This window comes from Elephas maximus, chromosome 5 (genome assembly GCF_024166365.1).
Source record: "Elephas maximus indicus isolate mEleMax1 chromosome 5, mEleMax1 primary haplotype, whole genome shotgun sequence".
NCBI lineage: Eukaryota > Metazoa > Chordata > Mammalia > Proboscidea > Elephantidae > Elephas > Elephas maximus.
Genome location: NC_064823.1, coordinates 69,962,812 through 69,976,858, shown reverse-complemented (window position 1 = coordinate 69,976,858; position 14,047 = coordinate 69,962,812). Strand labels below are relative to the sequence as shown.

General features: G+C 37.5%; 1 protein-coding gene across 9 annotated transcripts in view; it reads left to right on the top strand.

Annotated features, from left to right (window-relative positions):
- ARHGAP24 (Rho GTPase activating protein 24) overlaps window positions 1-14,047 on the top strand; it is a 703,232-nt gene that overhangs the window by 375,974 nt on the left and 313,211 nt on the right. For all 9 annotated transcript variants that reach the window (XM_049885808.1, XM_049885804.1, XM_049885803.1 and 6 more), the window contains one exon: window positions 13,375-13,462. In XM_049885808.1, coding sequence (XP_049741765.1) covers window positions 13,375-13,462 — 88 coding nt within the window. The remainder of the gene's footprint in view (window positions 1-13,374; window positions 13,463-14,047) is intronic.

The window sequence follows — 14,047 nt, the reverse complement described above, 5'->3', positions numbered from 1 at the left end:
ATGGAAAATAATTAAAATGATGGAGCCCTGGTGGTGCAATGTTTAAGAGCTTGGCTGCTAACCAAAATGTCAGCAGTTTGAATCCACCAGGTGCTTGTTGGAAACCCTATGGAGCAGATCTGCTCTGTCCCCCAGGGTCTCTGTGAGTCAGAATTGACGGCAACAGGTTTTTTTTTTTTTTTAAACAGGTAATTAAAATGATAGTAAAGTAATTTTACTTATAAAAATTAGCAGGATAATTATATTCAGCATCTCAGGTTATTTTGGAACTATAGGCTTTGCTTTTATATATTTTCTTCCAAAGTTTCTTTACACTTTATTTTTTTAAATGTGCAGATTTATTAATTGAAATAAAGGGTTAAACAGGGCTAATTTAATTGTCAGTCCACTGATACTGCCTTTTGGACCCTTCTCTTCAGGGCCCCAGGTTTTCCCATAATAAATATTGTGCTGCTGTTATTATGTATTGCTATTCACATTTCTGGCTTGTAACAAGACATGAATATACTCCAAAAACTTTTTTTCAGCTTCTTCGCCTACTCCTATCGACTTTGCTTCAAACCTTTGGCATTTATGACTCCCTGAACATCTGACATTTCTTTCCCTAGTTGAGAAAGAATAAAAGTTATGAAATGACATTTATTGTTGGACACTAAATACAAAGTCCTAGTAATTAGTTGAGAAGACTTAGCAGTTAAACTCAGTCCTCCCCAAATAAGGATGCTTAACCTTGCTACAGATGTTCTGCCCTGGGGTTCCAAGGACATGAAGGTGATACTGGCTTCATTAGTTTCCTTCTGTTGGAACCCACCCAGCTCTACCATAGAGGAAGGCCCTGGTAATCTGCTACCATTAAGATTATAGAAGAAAGCCTATAGAGAAGTTTTTTTCTATAACACATGGGGTTGTCATGTGTTGGAATCTACTCCATAGCAATGGGTTTGTGGTGTTTTTTTTTTTTTGATTGAGGAGTAGAGTTTTGGGTGGGAAAGGTTTTTCTTTGCTACAGCCTCTTCCAGTGCCTCTCCAAAAGATACTGGCTGCTTTAAAGCTAGGTGCTACTTACCAGCCCTTGAGAATTAGCTGTGGACCCCTTTTAAAGCCTCAGCTATTTACAGGCCTCTCCCTAAGCATCCTTGGAAAGTTTGTTTCAAAGTCTGTATGTGAATTCCTTTCCTGTTGCTGCCATAACCAAGTACCAAAACCTGGCTGGCTTAAAACAACAGAAATTTATTCTTTCAAAATTCTGGAGACCCAGAGTCCAAAATCAAGGAGTCAACATGGTCATGCTCCCTCTGCAGACTCTGGGGGAGAAACTGTTGCTTGCCTCTTTCAGCTTCCAGTGGCTGTCAGCATTCCTTCACTTGTGGCTGCGTCACTCCAATCTCTGTCTCCATCTTTGCATCACTTTCACCTTCTTGTGTGTATCAAATCTTCCTGCCTCTTTCTTATTAAGAACTCTTGTGACTGAATTTAGGGCCCATTCAGATAATCCAGGACAGTCTCCCCATGTCAAGATTCTTAATTTAATCACAGCTGCAAAAATTCTCTTTCATATAAGGTTACATTTACAGGCTTCAGGGATTAGGTGTTGATATCTTGGGACAGCCATTATTCAGCCTAACCCATTACCAGTCGATTCCTACTTATAGCAACCCTGTAGGACAGAGCAGAACTGCCCCATGGGGTTTCCAAGGTTGCAATCTTTATGGAAAGGAGTCCTGGTGGTGCAATGGTTAAACCCTTGGCTGCTAACTGAAAGCTCAGCAGTTCGAACCCTCCAATTGATCTGCTTGAGAAAGATATGGCAGTCAGCTTCTGTAAAGATTACAGCCTTAGGAATCCTATGGGGCAGTTCTACCCTGTCCTGCAGAGTTGCTAGGAGTCAGAATCAACTCGATGGAAATGGGTCTGGGTTTTCTGTAATCTTTATGGAAACAGAGTGTCACATCTTTCTTCTGTGGAGTGGCTGCTGGGTTAGAAATGGTGACCTTCCAGTTAGCAGCTGAGTGCTTAATCCCTGTGCCACCAAAGCTCCTTTATTCATCATACTACACTACATTTAGACATCTTCTAGAACTGTTGTCCACAGTTCTTAATGCAAGGCAGAAGCCTAACTTGAGATTCCAGAATGACCCATCCAACCCTGCCTTCCCTTGTCATTTTCAATATGCATTTGTATTTTTTACACAGATGATATGTGCTCATTATTTTAGTATTTAAAAATAGGGAAAACTTTGCAACATAAAATTCACCTATGACTTGCCTATTCAAAGATATTATATGTTAACATTTCCATTCTTTTCTAAACGTTTGACATTCTCAACCCATAATGGATAGTAAATATATGTTTGAATAAGTGAATGAACTAATAAACCACACTTTAGCTTTCTATCACATAAAGAATAATGGGTAAGCAAGTGGAGTATGGACTCCGAGGGGTCAAATCACGTCTCTGCAGCTTACCAGCTGAATGCTACTCGATTACTTTGGCTTCAACATTTCCTTCTGTAAAACGGACAGTTATAATTGCACCTCCACACATGGCTTTGAAGATTAAAACGTTCAGCACAGTGCTGGAACATAGTAAGCCTCAGTAGATGTTAGCAGTCATGATTCAGAAATGGCATGGAATTTCACTCCTAAGGGAAGAACTTGGAGTGGAAATTGTTGGTAGATAGATTTTCTGTCAAAATTTGGAAGGTTTCTTTTTTTTTTCCATCTCCCAATTACAGTCTTTCAAACAGCATAGGCTACCTTAAGGAAGGTAGTGAGACATTTTAGGCAAATGCTGAATGCCAGTGATATTACAGTGGGTCTAATATTATATATTAGATAAGACATATTAGAGAAAGGTAACTTCTAAGATCCCTTCCAAAATGAGAGTCTGTGATCACCAAAGTTTGGTTTTAGAATTAATAATATCTTCTTTCACATATTCAATCTGTGTTTTTAACCCACTCAGTCAAGGAATTTCTCCATTGTTCAATTAATCAAAAACGTCTTGACATATAAGCAAGGTAAGCACAGGCTTACTTGTGCTTACTTACTAATCTGTAGTGAACAACTTCACATGTCTTCCACCACATGGTGAAAAACATCTGAAGTTGTTCACTACAGATTAGTAATTACTGGGTAATCCATCCCTGTCAGGGGCTGTAAATTTGAAAAGAGGCTTGGATTCTCTAGGAGGGTACTGTGAGGAGAGAGAGAGAGATGCCAGCCATACCTAGAAGCAGAATCTTTGATGTAGTGGAAAAACCTGAGATTGTTCACTGCCGATGATTTGGTAAGCAAGATGAGCATTGTGCTTACCTTGCCTTTTTGGTTAGTCTAGGGGTGACTCAAATGTAGCTAAAATGGTGATGGGTATGTTCCCAGGGAAAACTTTCATGGAGAAGGACTTCATCAGGGAAGGAATTCATCGTCTTGTTTTGTCCAGAGGGAAAGTTCAGATGAAATAAGAGAGCCCATGTCAGAAAAGAAAGGGTTAAAAGCCTTTAAATGAATTATATCTAAGCACAGGCATCGTTTTCTCCATCACAATTAATGCTGCTTTGTTAGCCTTCTAGGATCTGAATGTATGTAATAATATCATGCAAATGCTATTTTAAAATTAAAATTAACCCAAAGTGACAGCTACTCAAGTGCTAGATTGGCAGTTTATAGTATAGAAGAGCAAGACGAGAAATCTGTATAGAAAATTTGTTTTTATTTATTCGGTAATTATAAAATAGTCTGCAATTACGTTTGTCATTGTTGATTTAAATAACAGTTTGAAAATATTACTTGTATTACTTGTTTTTGTGCATTTTATTAGTTGAAGAAAAATAGTTCGTTCTATATTGCACAGCTTTATTAATGCTATTTTTTCTATAAGGCACTTTATACCAATGCTTAGGTCCTTGTTCCTCAGTTTGCACATGCAAATTGTTGTGTGGTGTTGAGTCAATTCTGATTCATAGTGACCCTACAGGACAGAGTAGAACTGCCTCCACAGGGTTTCCTAGGTGTAATCTATTTATGGGGACAGATGGCCAAGTCTTTTCTCCCACAGAGCTACTGGTGGGTTTGAACAGCTGACCTCCCGATTATGGAGCATTCAACCATCGTGCCACCAGGGCTCATTACATCAAAATTACCTGGGTGAATTTTAAATGATACCAATTTGCAAGTTTCCCCTTCTTTCTTTCCTCTCTGGAAACACCAGTAAAATAGAGATTTGGAGTATGGGGCCCAGGAATCTGGGTAACTGATTTCAGAGGCTAGGTAGAGCTTGGTAACTATTTGTAAAATTTCTTCACACTGTTTAAAATGGCAGTTAATGATTAGAAATAGGAACACAAATTGGGTTAATAACTAAAGAGAAAATCTATGTAGCAGAGGCTATGTCTGCAGGTGAGGTCACTCACTCATTTTTTTGTTCAAACAAATGTGTATTTGAAATCTCCTGGGCCTAGAACTCTGCTTAGTGCTCCTTGCACCTCGTTTTCCTCATCTGTAAAATGAGAAAAACCTACATTATAGAGTCAATGGGTGAATTCATGAACTAACAGCATGTCCAGTGTTTAGTAAAGTAATAGTCAAGAATGTTAGCAATTTTCAACATCATCACTTTGCTATTGATATTTTTTATTTTGATTGCTGATTAGAAGCCTACTTATTTTGGTTAGTCTAGTCTTGCAAAATGGATAGTTAGTAAAAACTCACTTCAAATATTCTAGTTAGTTCATCTTCCTGTGTACTTAGCTAGATAATAATACTAGCAGATATATACTGAATATTTACTAGAATAATCTTATTCTTACGGGATTAGAAAAAAAAATGTACCCAAAATATCTTTGAGGTTTTTGGGATATGAGAAATGTTTTTATAATTTTAAAAGCAATGAATAAATGCTAGGTACCAGGTATTTTTCTGGGAAGTCCACATGTATTAGCTCACAGTGGCGTTATGAAGTAGGTTCTATTTTTATCCCGCTTTCAGGATGAAGAAACTGAGGAATGCTGACTGTAGCGGGCTGCCTGAGGTCACATGGCTAGAGATGGTAAAGTTGGAATTTGAACTTAGACACAGTTCAGCTCCAGAATAGATTTTCTTAACCACAAACTACATTGTATTGGTAGATTGTTATATAGCCAGAGCGCTGGTAGATATAATTTTCTATCTTTCATGAGGGTATAGTATCCTCTGTTTCCTTTTCACGACAGGGCCTTATTATAGTTCTTTCTTCAATGTCCTGTGTTCCCTGAAAGATTCTAAGATTCAAGAGTGAAGGGCAATGTGCCCCATTCTATTCTCTGTACCAACAACAGGGCCTGGAATGCCGGGTGTTTGTTTAATAAATATTTGTTGAATGAATTAGTGAAATTAGTTGATAAAAAACAAAAATAAAATCTAACTAACTTGTGTTACTCTAATAAAAACTGTTAAATAATGTTTACGCTACGTTGATCTTATTTTCACACTTGTGTCCAATCTCATGAAAAATTCACATATATTGTCAAGCTGAGACTTTACCTAGTTCCATCTGCTTCTCGAACTCGCTGTTCATCTTAGAAATGATCTCATCACTGTGCTTGTGAAACTGTCAAAGCTGCTGCACATACATACGTGTTTCCAATCCGAAGTCCGGAGAATAAGATTACAGCGGCTATTTTCAGCAGCATCGAGCTATACCCCAACATCTGGTGGCTTTGGCTCAATGATCTGATATTAACTAGAGATGAGTTTCCTTTTTAACAGCAATTTAGCTTAAAAAATATTGTGCAGTCCTGAATTGTGTTGCTTTTGCCAACTCTTGGCTGCCAAAGAGTAAAAGATTTTGAGTTTCTCATATTACCCTGTTTTGAAGTATTAATGGTTCTTTACTAAGGGGATATTCTATAATATGGTAAAACATATACAGTTCCATTCTGAATATGCTGAATAATTATTGCTTTGTAATTATTGCCATATATACTGATCTAGCAAAAAGTTACATCCCCTTCTTATACTTGGGCCTCTTCTCTCTGATTGTCTAAAATTTGGAATGGAGCATATTGAACATCAAGGGATAATATATCCTTTCTTAGTTAACTCAGAGCATTTTCACTTGTTTTATCACTCAGGGTCCAAATAAGAAAAAGTAACCACTTAATTTAAGCTAATTGAAGGAGGGTAATGAACAAAACATTTGTGGTCGTCATGGATTGAATTATATCCCCCCCCCCCCCACAAAATGCATGCATCAACTTGGTTAGGCCACAATTCCCAGTATTGTGTGGTTGTCCTCCATTTTGTGATTGTAATTTTATGTCAAGAGGATTAGGGTGGGATTGTAACACCACCATTACTCAGGTCATCTCCATGATCCAATGTAAAGGGAGTTTCCTAGGGATGTGGCCTGGACCACCTTTTATCTCTCAAGAGATAAAAGGAAAGGGAAGCAAGCAGAGAGTAGCAGAACTCATACTACCAAGGAAGCAGCACCAGGAGCAGAGTCCATCCTTTGGACACAGGGTCGCTGTGTTTGAGAAGCTCCTCGACCAGGGGAAGATTGAGGACAAGGACTTCCTCCAGAGCCGACAGAGAGAGAAAACCTTTCCCTGGAGTCGATGCCCTGAATTTGGACTTATAACCTACTAGACTATGAGAAAACAAATTTTTCTTTGTTAAAGCTATCCACTTGTGGTATCTCTGTTATAGCAGCACCAAATGACTAAGACAGCAGTGTTAGAAGGATTAACAGAATCCAACAGATAGGGAAAGCACTCTGGGGTAAAAACACAGTAAATGATTATAACCCTTAGCTCTACTGGAATTCCAGGGGAAGCCTCTAGCTGCAGGAAAGGCAATTTGTAGATGTGGCCTAAGGTAAACAATACAAGTAGCGCTGTGTAGCCAATGGCCCCCTAGGTAGGGAGCCAGGTAAATAAATCTCTTGTCTTCTTTCTCTCTTATGGCCCTCTGATCTCCTGCCATGTCCTCTCATTGGCCAAACTCAACCTGAAGAAGGCAAGAGAGGCTGGTTGACAAAATTCATAGTGACTAATAGCCTGGGGTACAGAATAGAGTGAAGAGTAGAGAGAAGGTCTGGAGGGGCAAATAGAGACTATCCAACAAGGTAGAATTAAAGAATGTTACATGATTTTGGCCCAAGTGCATGAACTTCTTAGAGTTCGAATCTTCTAATACCCCTTTCCAATAAGAGGCATTCCCTTTCTTCTAAATATGCAGAAGAGAAGAATTGAACTCATTTTTCTATTTTTCTTTCTCCTTTGTTGCCTTTATTTAAGCTATAACCAGCTTATTTACATATTTCTTAAAAATTTAGCTCTGATAATGCATCCCTAGTGCAAATCTGGAAACCCTGGTGGTGCAGTGGTTAAGAGCTATGGCTGCTAACCAAAAGGCCTACTGTTCGAATCCGCCAGGTACTCCTTGGAAATTCTATGGGGTAGTTCTACACTGTCCTTGTAGAGTTGCTATGAGTCAGAATTGACTCAACGGCAGTGGCATTGGTTTGGATTTTTTGGTTAGTGCAGATTTACTGCCATTTCAATTGATAACCCTTTGTGTAGGTCTTGCCTTTCCATCTTACGTCAAAATAGTTGCTTCCTGGTAACAAACTGCTGGAGTCCCTCGGTGGTGCAAATGGTTTATGCTTTCTGCTGCTAACAAAAGGTTGAAGATTGGCGTCCACCCAGAGGTGCTTTGGAAGAAAGGCCTGGCAATCTACTTCTAAAAAAAATCAGTCATCGAAAACCTTATGGAGCACAGTTCTATTCTGACATATGTGGGGTTGCCATGAGCCAGAATTGACTTGATAGCAACTGGTTTTTAACAAACTGCCAGGAGGCTAGTATTTCTAAATCTCCAACTGCTTTGCTCAAGAACCTACTCTGGTTCTTGGTTGCTATGGATGCCAACCACAACATCCTCTGCCTAAGGTTAGACTTTTCACAGTATACACGTCACATAACAAAAAGTCTTTAATTCCTAATTATTCCTCCACATAAATCTTCTACCTGTTCTAATGTTCCCTGTACATATCACTCTAATTCCTGCTTTTGTTCATTCTATTCCTCCACTTTGGAAAGCTATCGTCTCTAAATCTTAAAATTTTACCTTCCTTAAAAAAAACTTTTTCCTCATATTTCCTTATGACTACCCTTATGACTCTCTCTTCTTAGAACTGCATACATATATGTGTGTGTGTATATGTATATGTATTTGTTATATATTTGTTGTTGTTAGTGCCCTCGAATTGGCTCTGACTCATAGTGACCCTATGTACAACAGAATGAAACTCTGCCCAGTCCCTCGCCATCCTCACTATCATTGCTGTGTTTGAGCCCATTGTTGCCGTCATTGTGTCAGTTCCTCTTGTATGAGGGTCTTCCTTTTTTTTCACTGACCCTTTACTTTACCAAGTATGATGTCCTTCTCCGGGGACTGGTCCCTCCTGATAACATGCCCAAAGTACTTGAGATGAAGTCTTGCCATCCTTGCATCCAAGGAGCTTTCTGGCTGTACTTCTTCCAAGACAGATTTGTTCGTTCTTCTGGCAGCCCATGGTATATTCAATATTCTTCACCAACACCGTAATTCAAAGGCATCAATTCTTCTTTGGTCTTCCTAATTTACTGTCGAGGTTTTACCTGTATCTGAGGTGACTGAAAATACTATGGCTTGGGTAGGTGCACCTTAGTCTCCAAAGGGACATCTTTGCTTTTTAATACTTTAAAGAGATCTTTTGCAGCAGATTTGCCCAATGCAATATGTCGTTTGATTTCTTGACTTCTGTTCCCATGGGCATTGATTGTGGATTCAAGTAAAATGAAATCGTTGACAACTTCAAATTTTTTCTCTTTTTGTAATGTTTATTGGTCCCATTGTGAGGATTTTTATAACTATATGTATATGTTACATAGTTCTACATACTTTGGCACTTACTTGTTCTATAACTGTGTACTGTGTTATTCTCATGTTGAGAGTGAACAGTTTGGAGTTTATTATTTATTTCTTTCACACACCTCACATCACATGGGATAGTTCTAGAAATATCTGATGTATGATAGTGCTTCTGAATTTGATTGGGTACTTGAGTTATATTTACTTATAAGTTGTTTGCTTGTTTGTTTAGCTCATTAAGAGCAACTTTAGAAGAATTAACCAAACCTGCACAAACACAGTACCTTGTTTTGACCACTGATTTCTCTCTTAGCTATTTGTCCTAAAGGAATAAATTAAAGAAGAGCTCAAAGATTTAGCTTCATTGATTTTCACTGAAATGTCCTTTATGATAATACTTACAAAAAACTGTAAATAATTTATGATAATAGAAGATGATAAAGAATGTCTGTGTATTATATTATTCAGCTTTTAAAAATGATGTAAATTACTACATTCACATAACAATACGTTTAAGTTTTAAAGCAGATTGTAAGTAAGTGTTCATTCTGATTTTTGTTAAAATTACTATATATATTGATGTACAAATATACAGAAGTGCATTTAAGATACGGGAAGAAGTAGGTAATGTTAATACTGGTAATCTATGGTGAGAAAATTATAGATATTTTTGTTTACCAGCATATTCTAACAACATAAACATTGCTAAACACTTCGAAAATAACTATCACAATTAAGATGCTTCCTTTGTTATGGGCTTTAACTATATGGTTTCTCTACAAGGTGATCAAGTTAGCTGCTGCAGTTAAATGACTTTATTTCACCTACTGGGTTATCCACAGTAAATGTTTCTCAAATATAATATATACACCTGTTGCCTTCAAGTTAATTCTGACTCATAGATACCCTGTAAGACAGAGTAGAACTGCCCCATAGGGTTTCCAAAGCTATAATCTTTACAGAAGCAGACCACCATATCTTTCTCTTGTGGACAGGCTGGTGGGTTTGAACCACTGACTTTTAGTTAGCAGTTGAATGCTTAACCACTGTACTACCAGGGCTCCTTTTTTATTGCAGTATTAAAAAAAAAAAGTGGTGCAGTGGAGTTGATTCCGATTCATAGATACCCTATAGGACAGAGTAGAACTGCCCCCTTAGGGTTTCCAAGAAGCAGCTGGTAGGTTCGAACTGCTGACATTTTGGTTAGCAGCCAATCTCTTAACCACTGCGTCACCAGGGCTCCAATTACAGTATAAATCAAAAACCAAACCCATTGCTGTGAGTCAATTCAGACTCATAGTGACCCTATAGGACAGAGTAGAATTGCCACATAGTGTTTCCAAGTAGCGCATGGTGGATTCAAACTGCTGACCTTTTGGTTAGCAGCCATAGCTCTTACCCACTACGCCACCAGGGCTTCCAATTACAGTATATAAAAAAAAAAAATTTAGCCTGCCCTAAATATTATCTACTGATATTTAAACTATTAGTTTTATATCACAGTTTTTTTTGGGAAAATTGTCAAAATAGAAGCCCTTTGTAATGTCATATTTGAAAATGAAAATAAAAGTTTTAGCCGAAGGTATCTATTTGACATGTATGAAAAAGACAACAAAGGATAATTTTACTCTGTGTCTTTTTGTTACCATAATTACCAAATGAGACAGTTTGGGATCTCATAGAGGTATTTTTTTATTCAGGAGAGTGGCTTAAATTTAACTTACATGTACATGTACAGTTTAATAGAGTCCGAAGGCATAGAAATAAATACACACATGCATGTATATATATATGTATATATATAATATATACATACATGGATACATAAAATAAACATTGTTTCTATCTGGATGGCAAGATGTGATGTTCTAAAACTAAGAAAAATTCTAAAATGAGGTAAACCACTAAATCATTGCAATAAGTAAAAGAAACTCTTTTAATTGAATGAACTGATTTTATCATCTTGTATGGAAACCAACTAGATTAATGCTATATATAAAAGGAAGTTCTTAATTATGATAGATATTTCCAAAGTATTTAGTAATTTTTAAATATTATTAAAAGCATACCAGTAAGAAAAATTAAGTCTAATGTCTAGAAGACACTAAATATGATGAGAAGGAAGAAAAAGTACTTCCTAGAGGAAGAAAGCAAAAGCAGTACTTCAAACATCTCACCTTGTAAGGCGTAGAGGGAGAGAGATGCTTCTAACCTATAATTCCTTGGGTTTTATTTGGGGAGAGCCATGTTTTATCACACTAAGCTCAGAAGTAGACTCAGATTTGATGACTATAATTTCTGTGTCAAACCGGGTGGGATGAAAGTTGAGTAAAATACTACTTGAGCTAAGTATTTCTTCAAGCTGGGAAAAATGGAAAATTTAATATAGTGGATAAGAGCATAGGTTTTTGAATCCAGCATTCTTGGTTTTGTACGTGGGCTTTACTACATTAGCAGTACTCGTGCACTCATCAATACATTTACTATATGCCAGGCAAAATGTTAGGCATTCATGGCAAATTAGGGATCAAAACACAGATTATACTTGCTCCCCCATAATTTAATGAGGGAGATGGACATTACGCAAAGTAATTACAAAGGGTAGCAAATTTGTCCAGGAAAAATACAACTTATGCAAGTATATTTTAGATGTAGTTGATCTGAAAATTGAGTAGAAATTAACCAGAGAAAGCATGTGGTCCTAAGGAATAATGGGTACATGGTGCCATTTATAAAAGGAGAGTTGGATGGATCACAGAGAGTAAGAGTGAAAAACTGAGCTTAGAGACCACCCAGTGTTTTATCCCAGGACAAGTAAAAGTCATTGAAGATCTTTAAGTAGGAGCATTGCAAGATAAATTTCTGTTTGTGAAGATCACTTTGGCTGTGATATGAAAAAAAAAATTATTGAAAGGTGGTAGAATATCATGGGGGAGATCAGTAAAGGGCATTTGAAACAGTCCAGACAATATATAACAGTTATTTGAACTGGGATGTGGTGGTAGTAGAGAAAAAGAGAAGTGAAGATTGAAGACTGTTAAGGACCTGTTGCATTGGCTGTGCTAATAGAGAGAGAATGAAGGTTGTTAAGAACAACTTGGATATTTCTTGCTTTTGCAACTGATTGGAAGATGGTGTCATTCAGTGAGTTAGGGAATACATAAAGAGGACCAGATTCAGTTGCATTTTAATTTGGGCACATTGAGTTTAAGACTCCTTTTGGATATGAAGTAGAAATGTCAAGTGAACTATTGATATAAAGGTCTGATGCTCAGGGGGAATTTCTGGGTTAGATACCTAAATCTGATATTCATTGACTTAGAGTTGGTTATAGAAGCCATAGGATGAGATAGCTTAGAGAAAGAAAGTTCAGATGAGAAGGAATCCTTGGGTAAAGTTTTGAAAAACTCTAATATTTAAACACCAGTTAGAGAAGGATGAGCCCACAAAAAAGCTGTAGTGGATGGAGTGGTTGATGTTGCAGTGCTTCTGTTAAATGAAGGGAACTAAGAAGCCAAAGAAAGAAGGTGCTTCAAGAAAGAGTGGTCAACAGTGTTGAACGCTACTGGGGAGTAAGATTAGGCGATGTCTGAAAACTGTCAAGCATGCAGCTGGTAAGAGTCATTTAAGTGGATTCATCGGTGTGCAAACCAGACTTATATGTGAGGAAATAAGATTCAGTGTAAATAAGACTTTGCTAGGCAAGGAGAATAATAGAATGATAGCTGGAGCAGGAGGTGGGGTCAAGGTAAATTTTTTAATGGGATAGACTTCTAAATAAGCCTCCACAAAACACAAACAACAACAACAAAATTTTCTGTCAAGTTGATTCTGACTCATGGCAACTACGTGTGGGTTAGAGTAGAACTGTGCTCCACAGGGTTTTCGATGGCTGATTTTGGAGCAGTAGATCACCTGGCCTTTATTCCAAGGCACCTCTGGGTAGACTCCAAGCATGTCAACTATTTGTACCACCCAAACCTCCATAAATAGGCCTTTGTACTGGTGGTAATGTTCCACTAAAGAGAGAGAATCTAGTGGATAGAAGAGAGAAGGGATAATCAAGAGAAGACTTAAGGTAGCTTTGGTTAAGTTATTTAATGTCTCCTTGGTTTTCACAGCTCTAAAACAGAGAAATTAATACCCACCTCATAACTTTGATCTAAGAATTAAAATTATATTTGGTAGCATGCTTAGTAGAATTTATGACACAGAGAGGGCATTTAATAAATTGGTGCTTAAAATGAATCCGGCAACTAACACAGTATCTTATACATATTGGATGTTCAGTAAATATTTGTTGGATGTTAAATGAATATGATGCCAGTACATGATAGTTGGTTAACTGCGAATATGAAGAAGTCTAGTGCATATTATTGTATACCAGGTTATAGACCCACCTTGGATAGTTGATGATGATGATGACTTGTGGTGTTTGCTATCTGATGATGTTGATGTTTTGGGCATTTGTATTCACAGGGAACTATTTTTCTGCCTGGAAATAAAGTCCTTGAACATCCCTGCAATGAAGAGAGCCCAGGGAAATTCTTTTTTGAAGTAGTTCCAGGTAGGATATTTTACTGGTTTGACTAAATTATTGCCATTTCATGTCGGTAAAGAAAAAGACTGGTCAGAAGGCTTTTTTCTTCAGTAGTGGCTGAGAATATTAATATGATGAGGCAAGTATCAAATTTTGTTAGTATTTACACAGATAATGATGCCAAGGTTTGTATACTGGTGCAAACGTACACACACGCATGCACATACACACTCATGGGCACACGACTATTGGTTTTCATTTGTCCACAAGAATCCAGAGTGTGGAGACAAATTTGATGTTGTGTGACACAGTGCTTGTATGGGAATATTGCAGACAAATTTGATGTTACAGTGGTTCTGTTAAATGAAATTTGACAAGGTGTTAGAGGCAGATTGCTTTGTCCACCTGATTCACTGTCATATCTCCTCATACAACTTCGTGTCTCAAAGGAGCCTTTGCAATAAAAACAAAAGAAAACAAATCAAAACTCCTTCAGCAACTGACCAAGTATTATAGTTCTCAATCTCAGCTTTGCTTCCAACAAACCACTTCCACATGTTTGGCTTGTAGACTTGAGACCATTTCTGCCAAGGTATCAGACCCTGAAGTTAA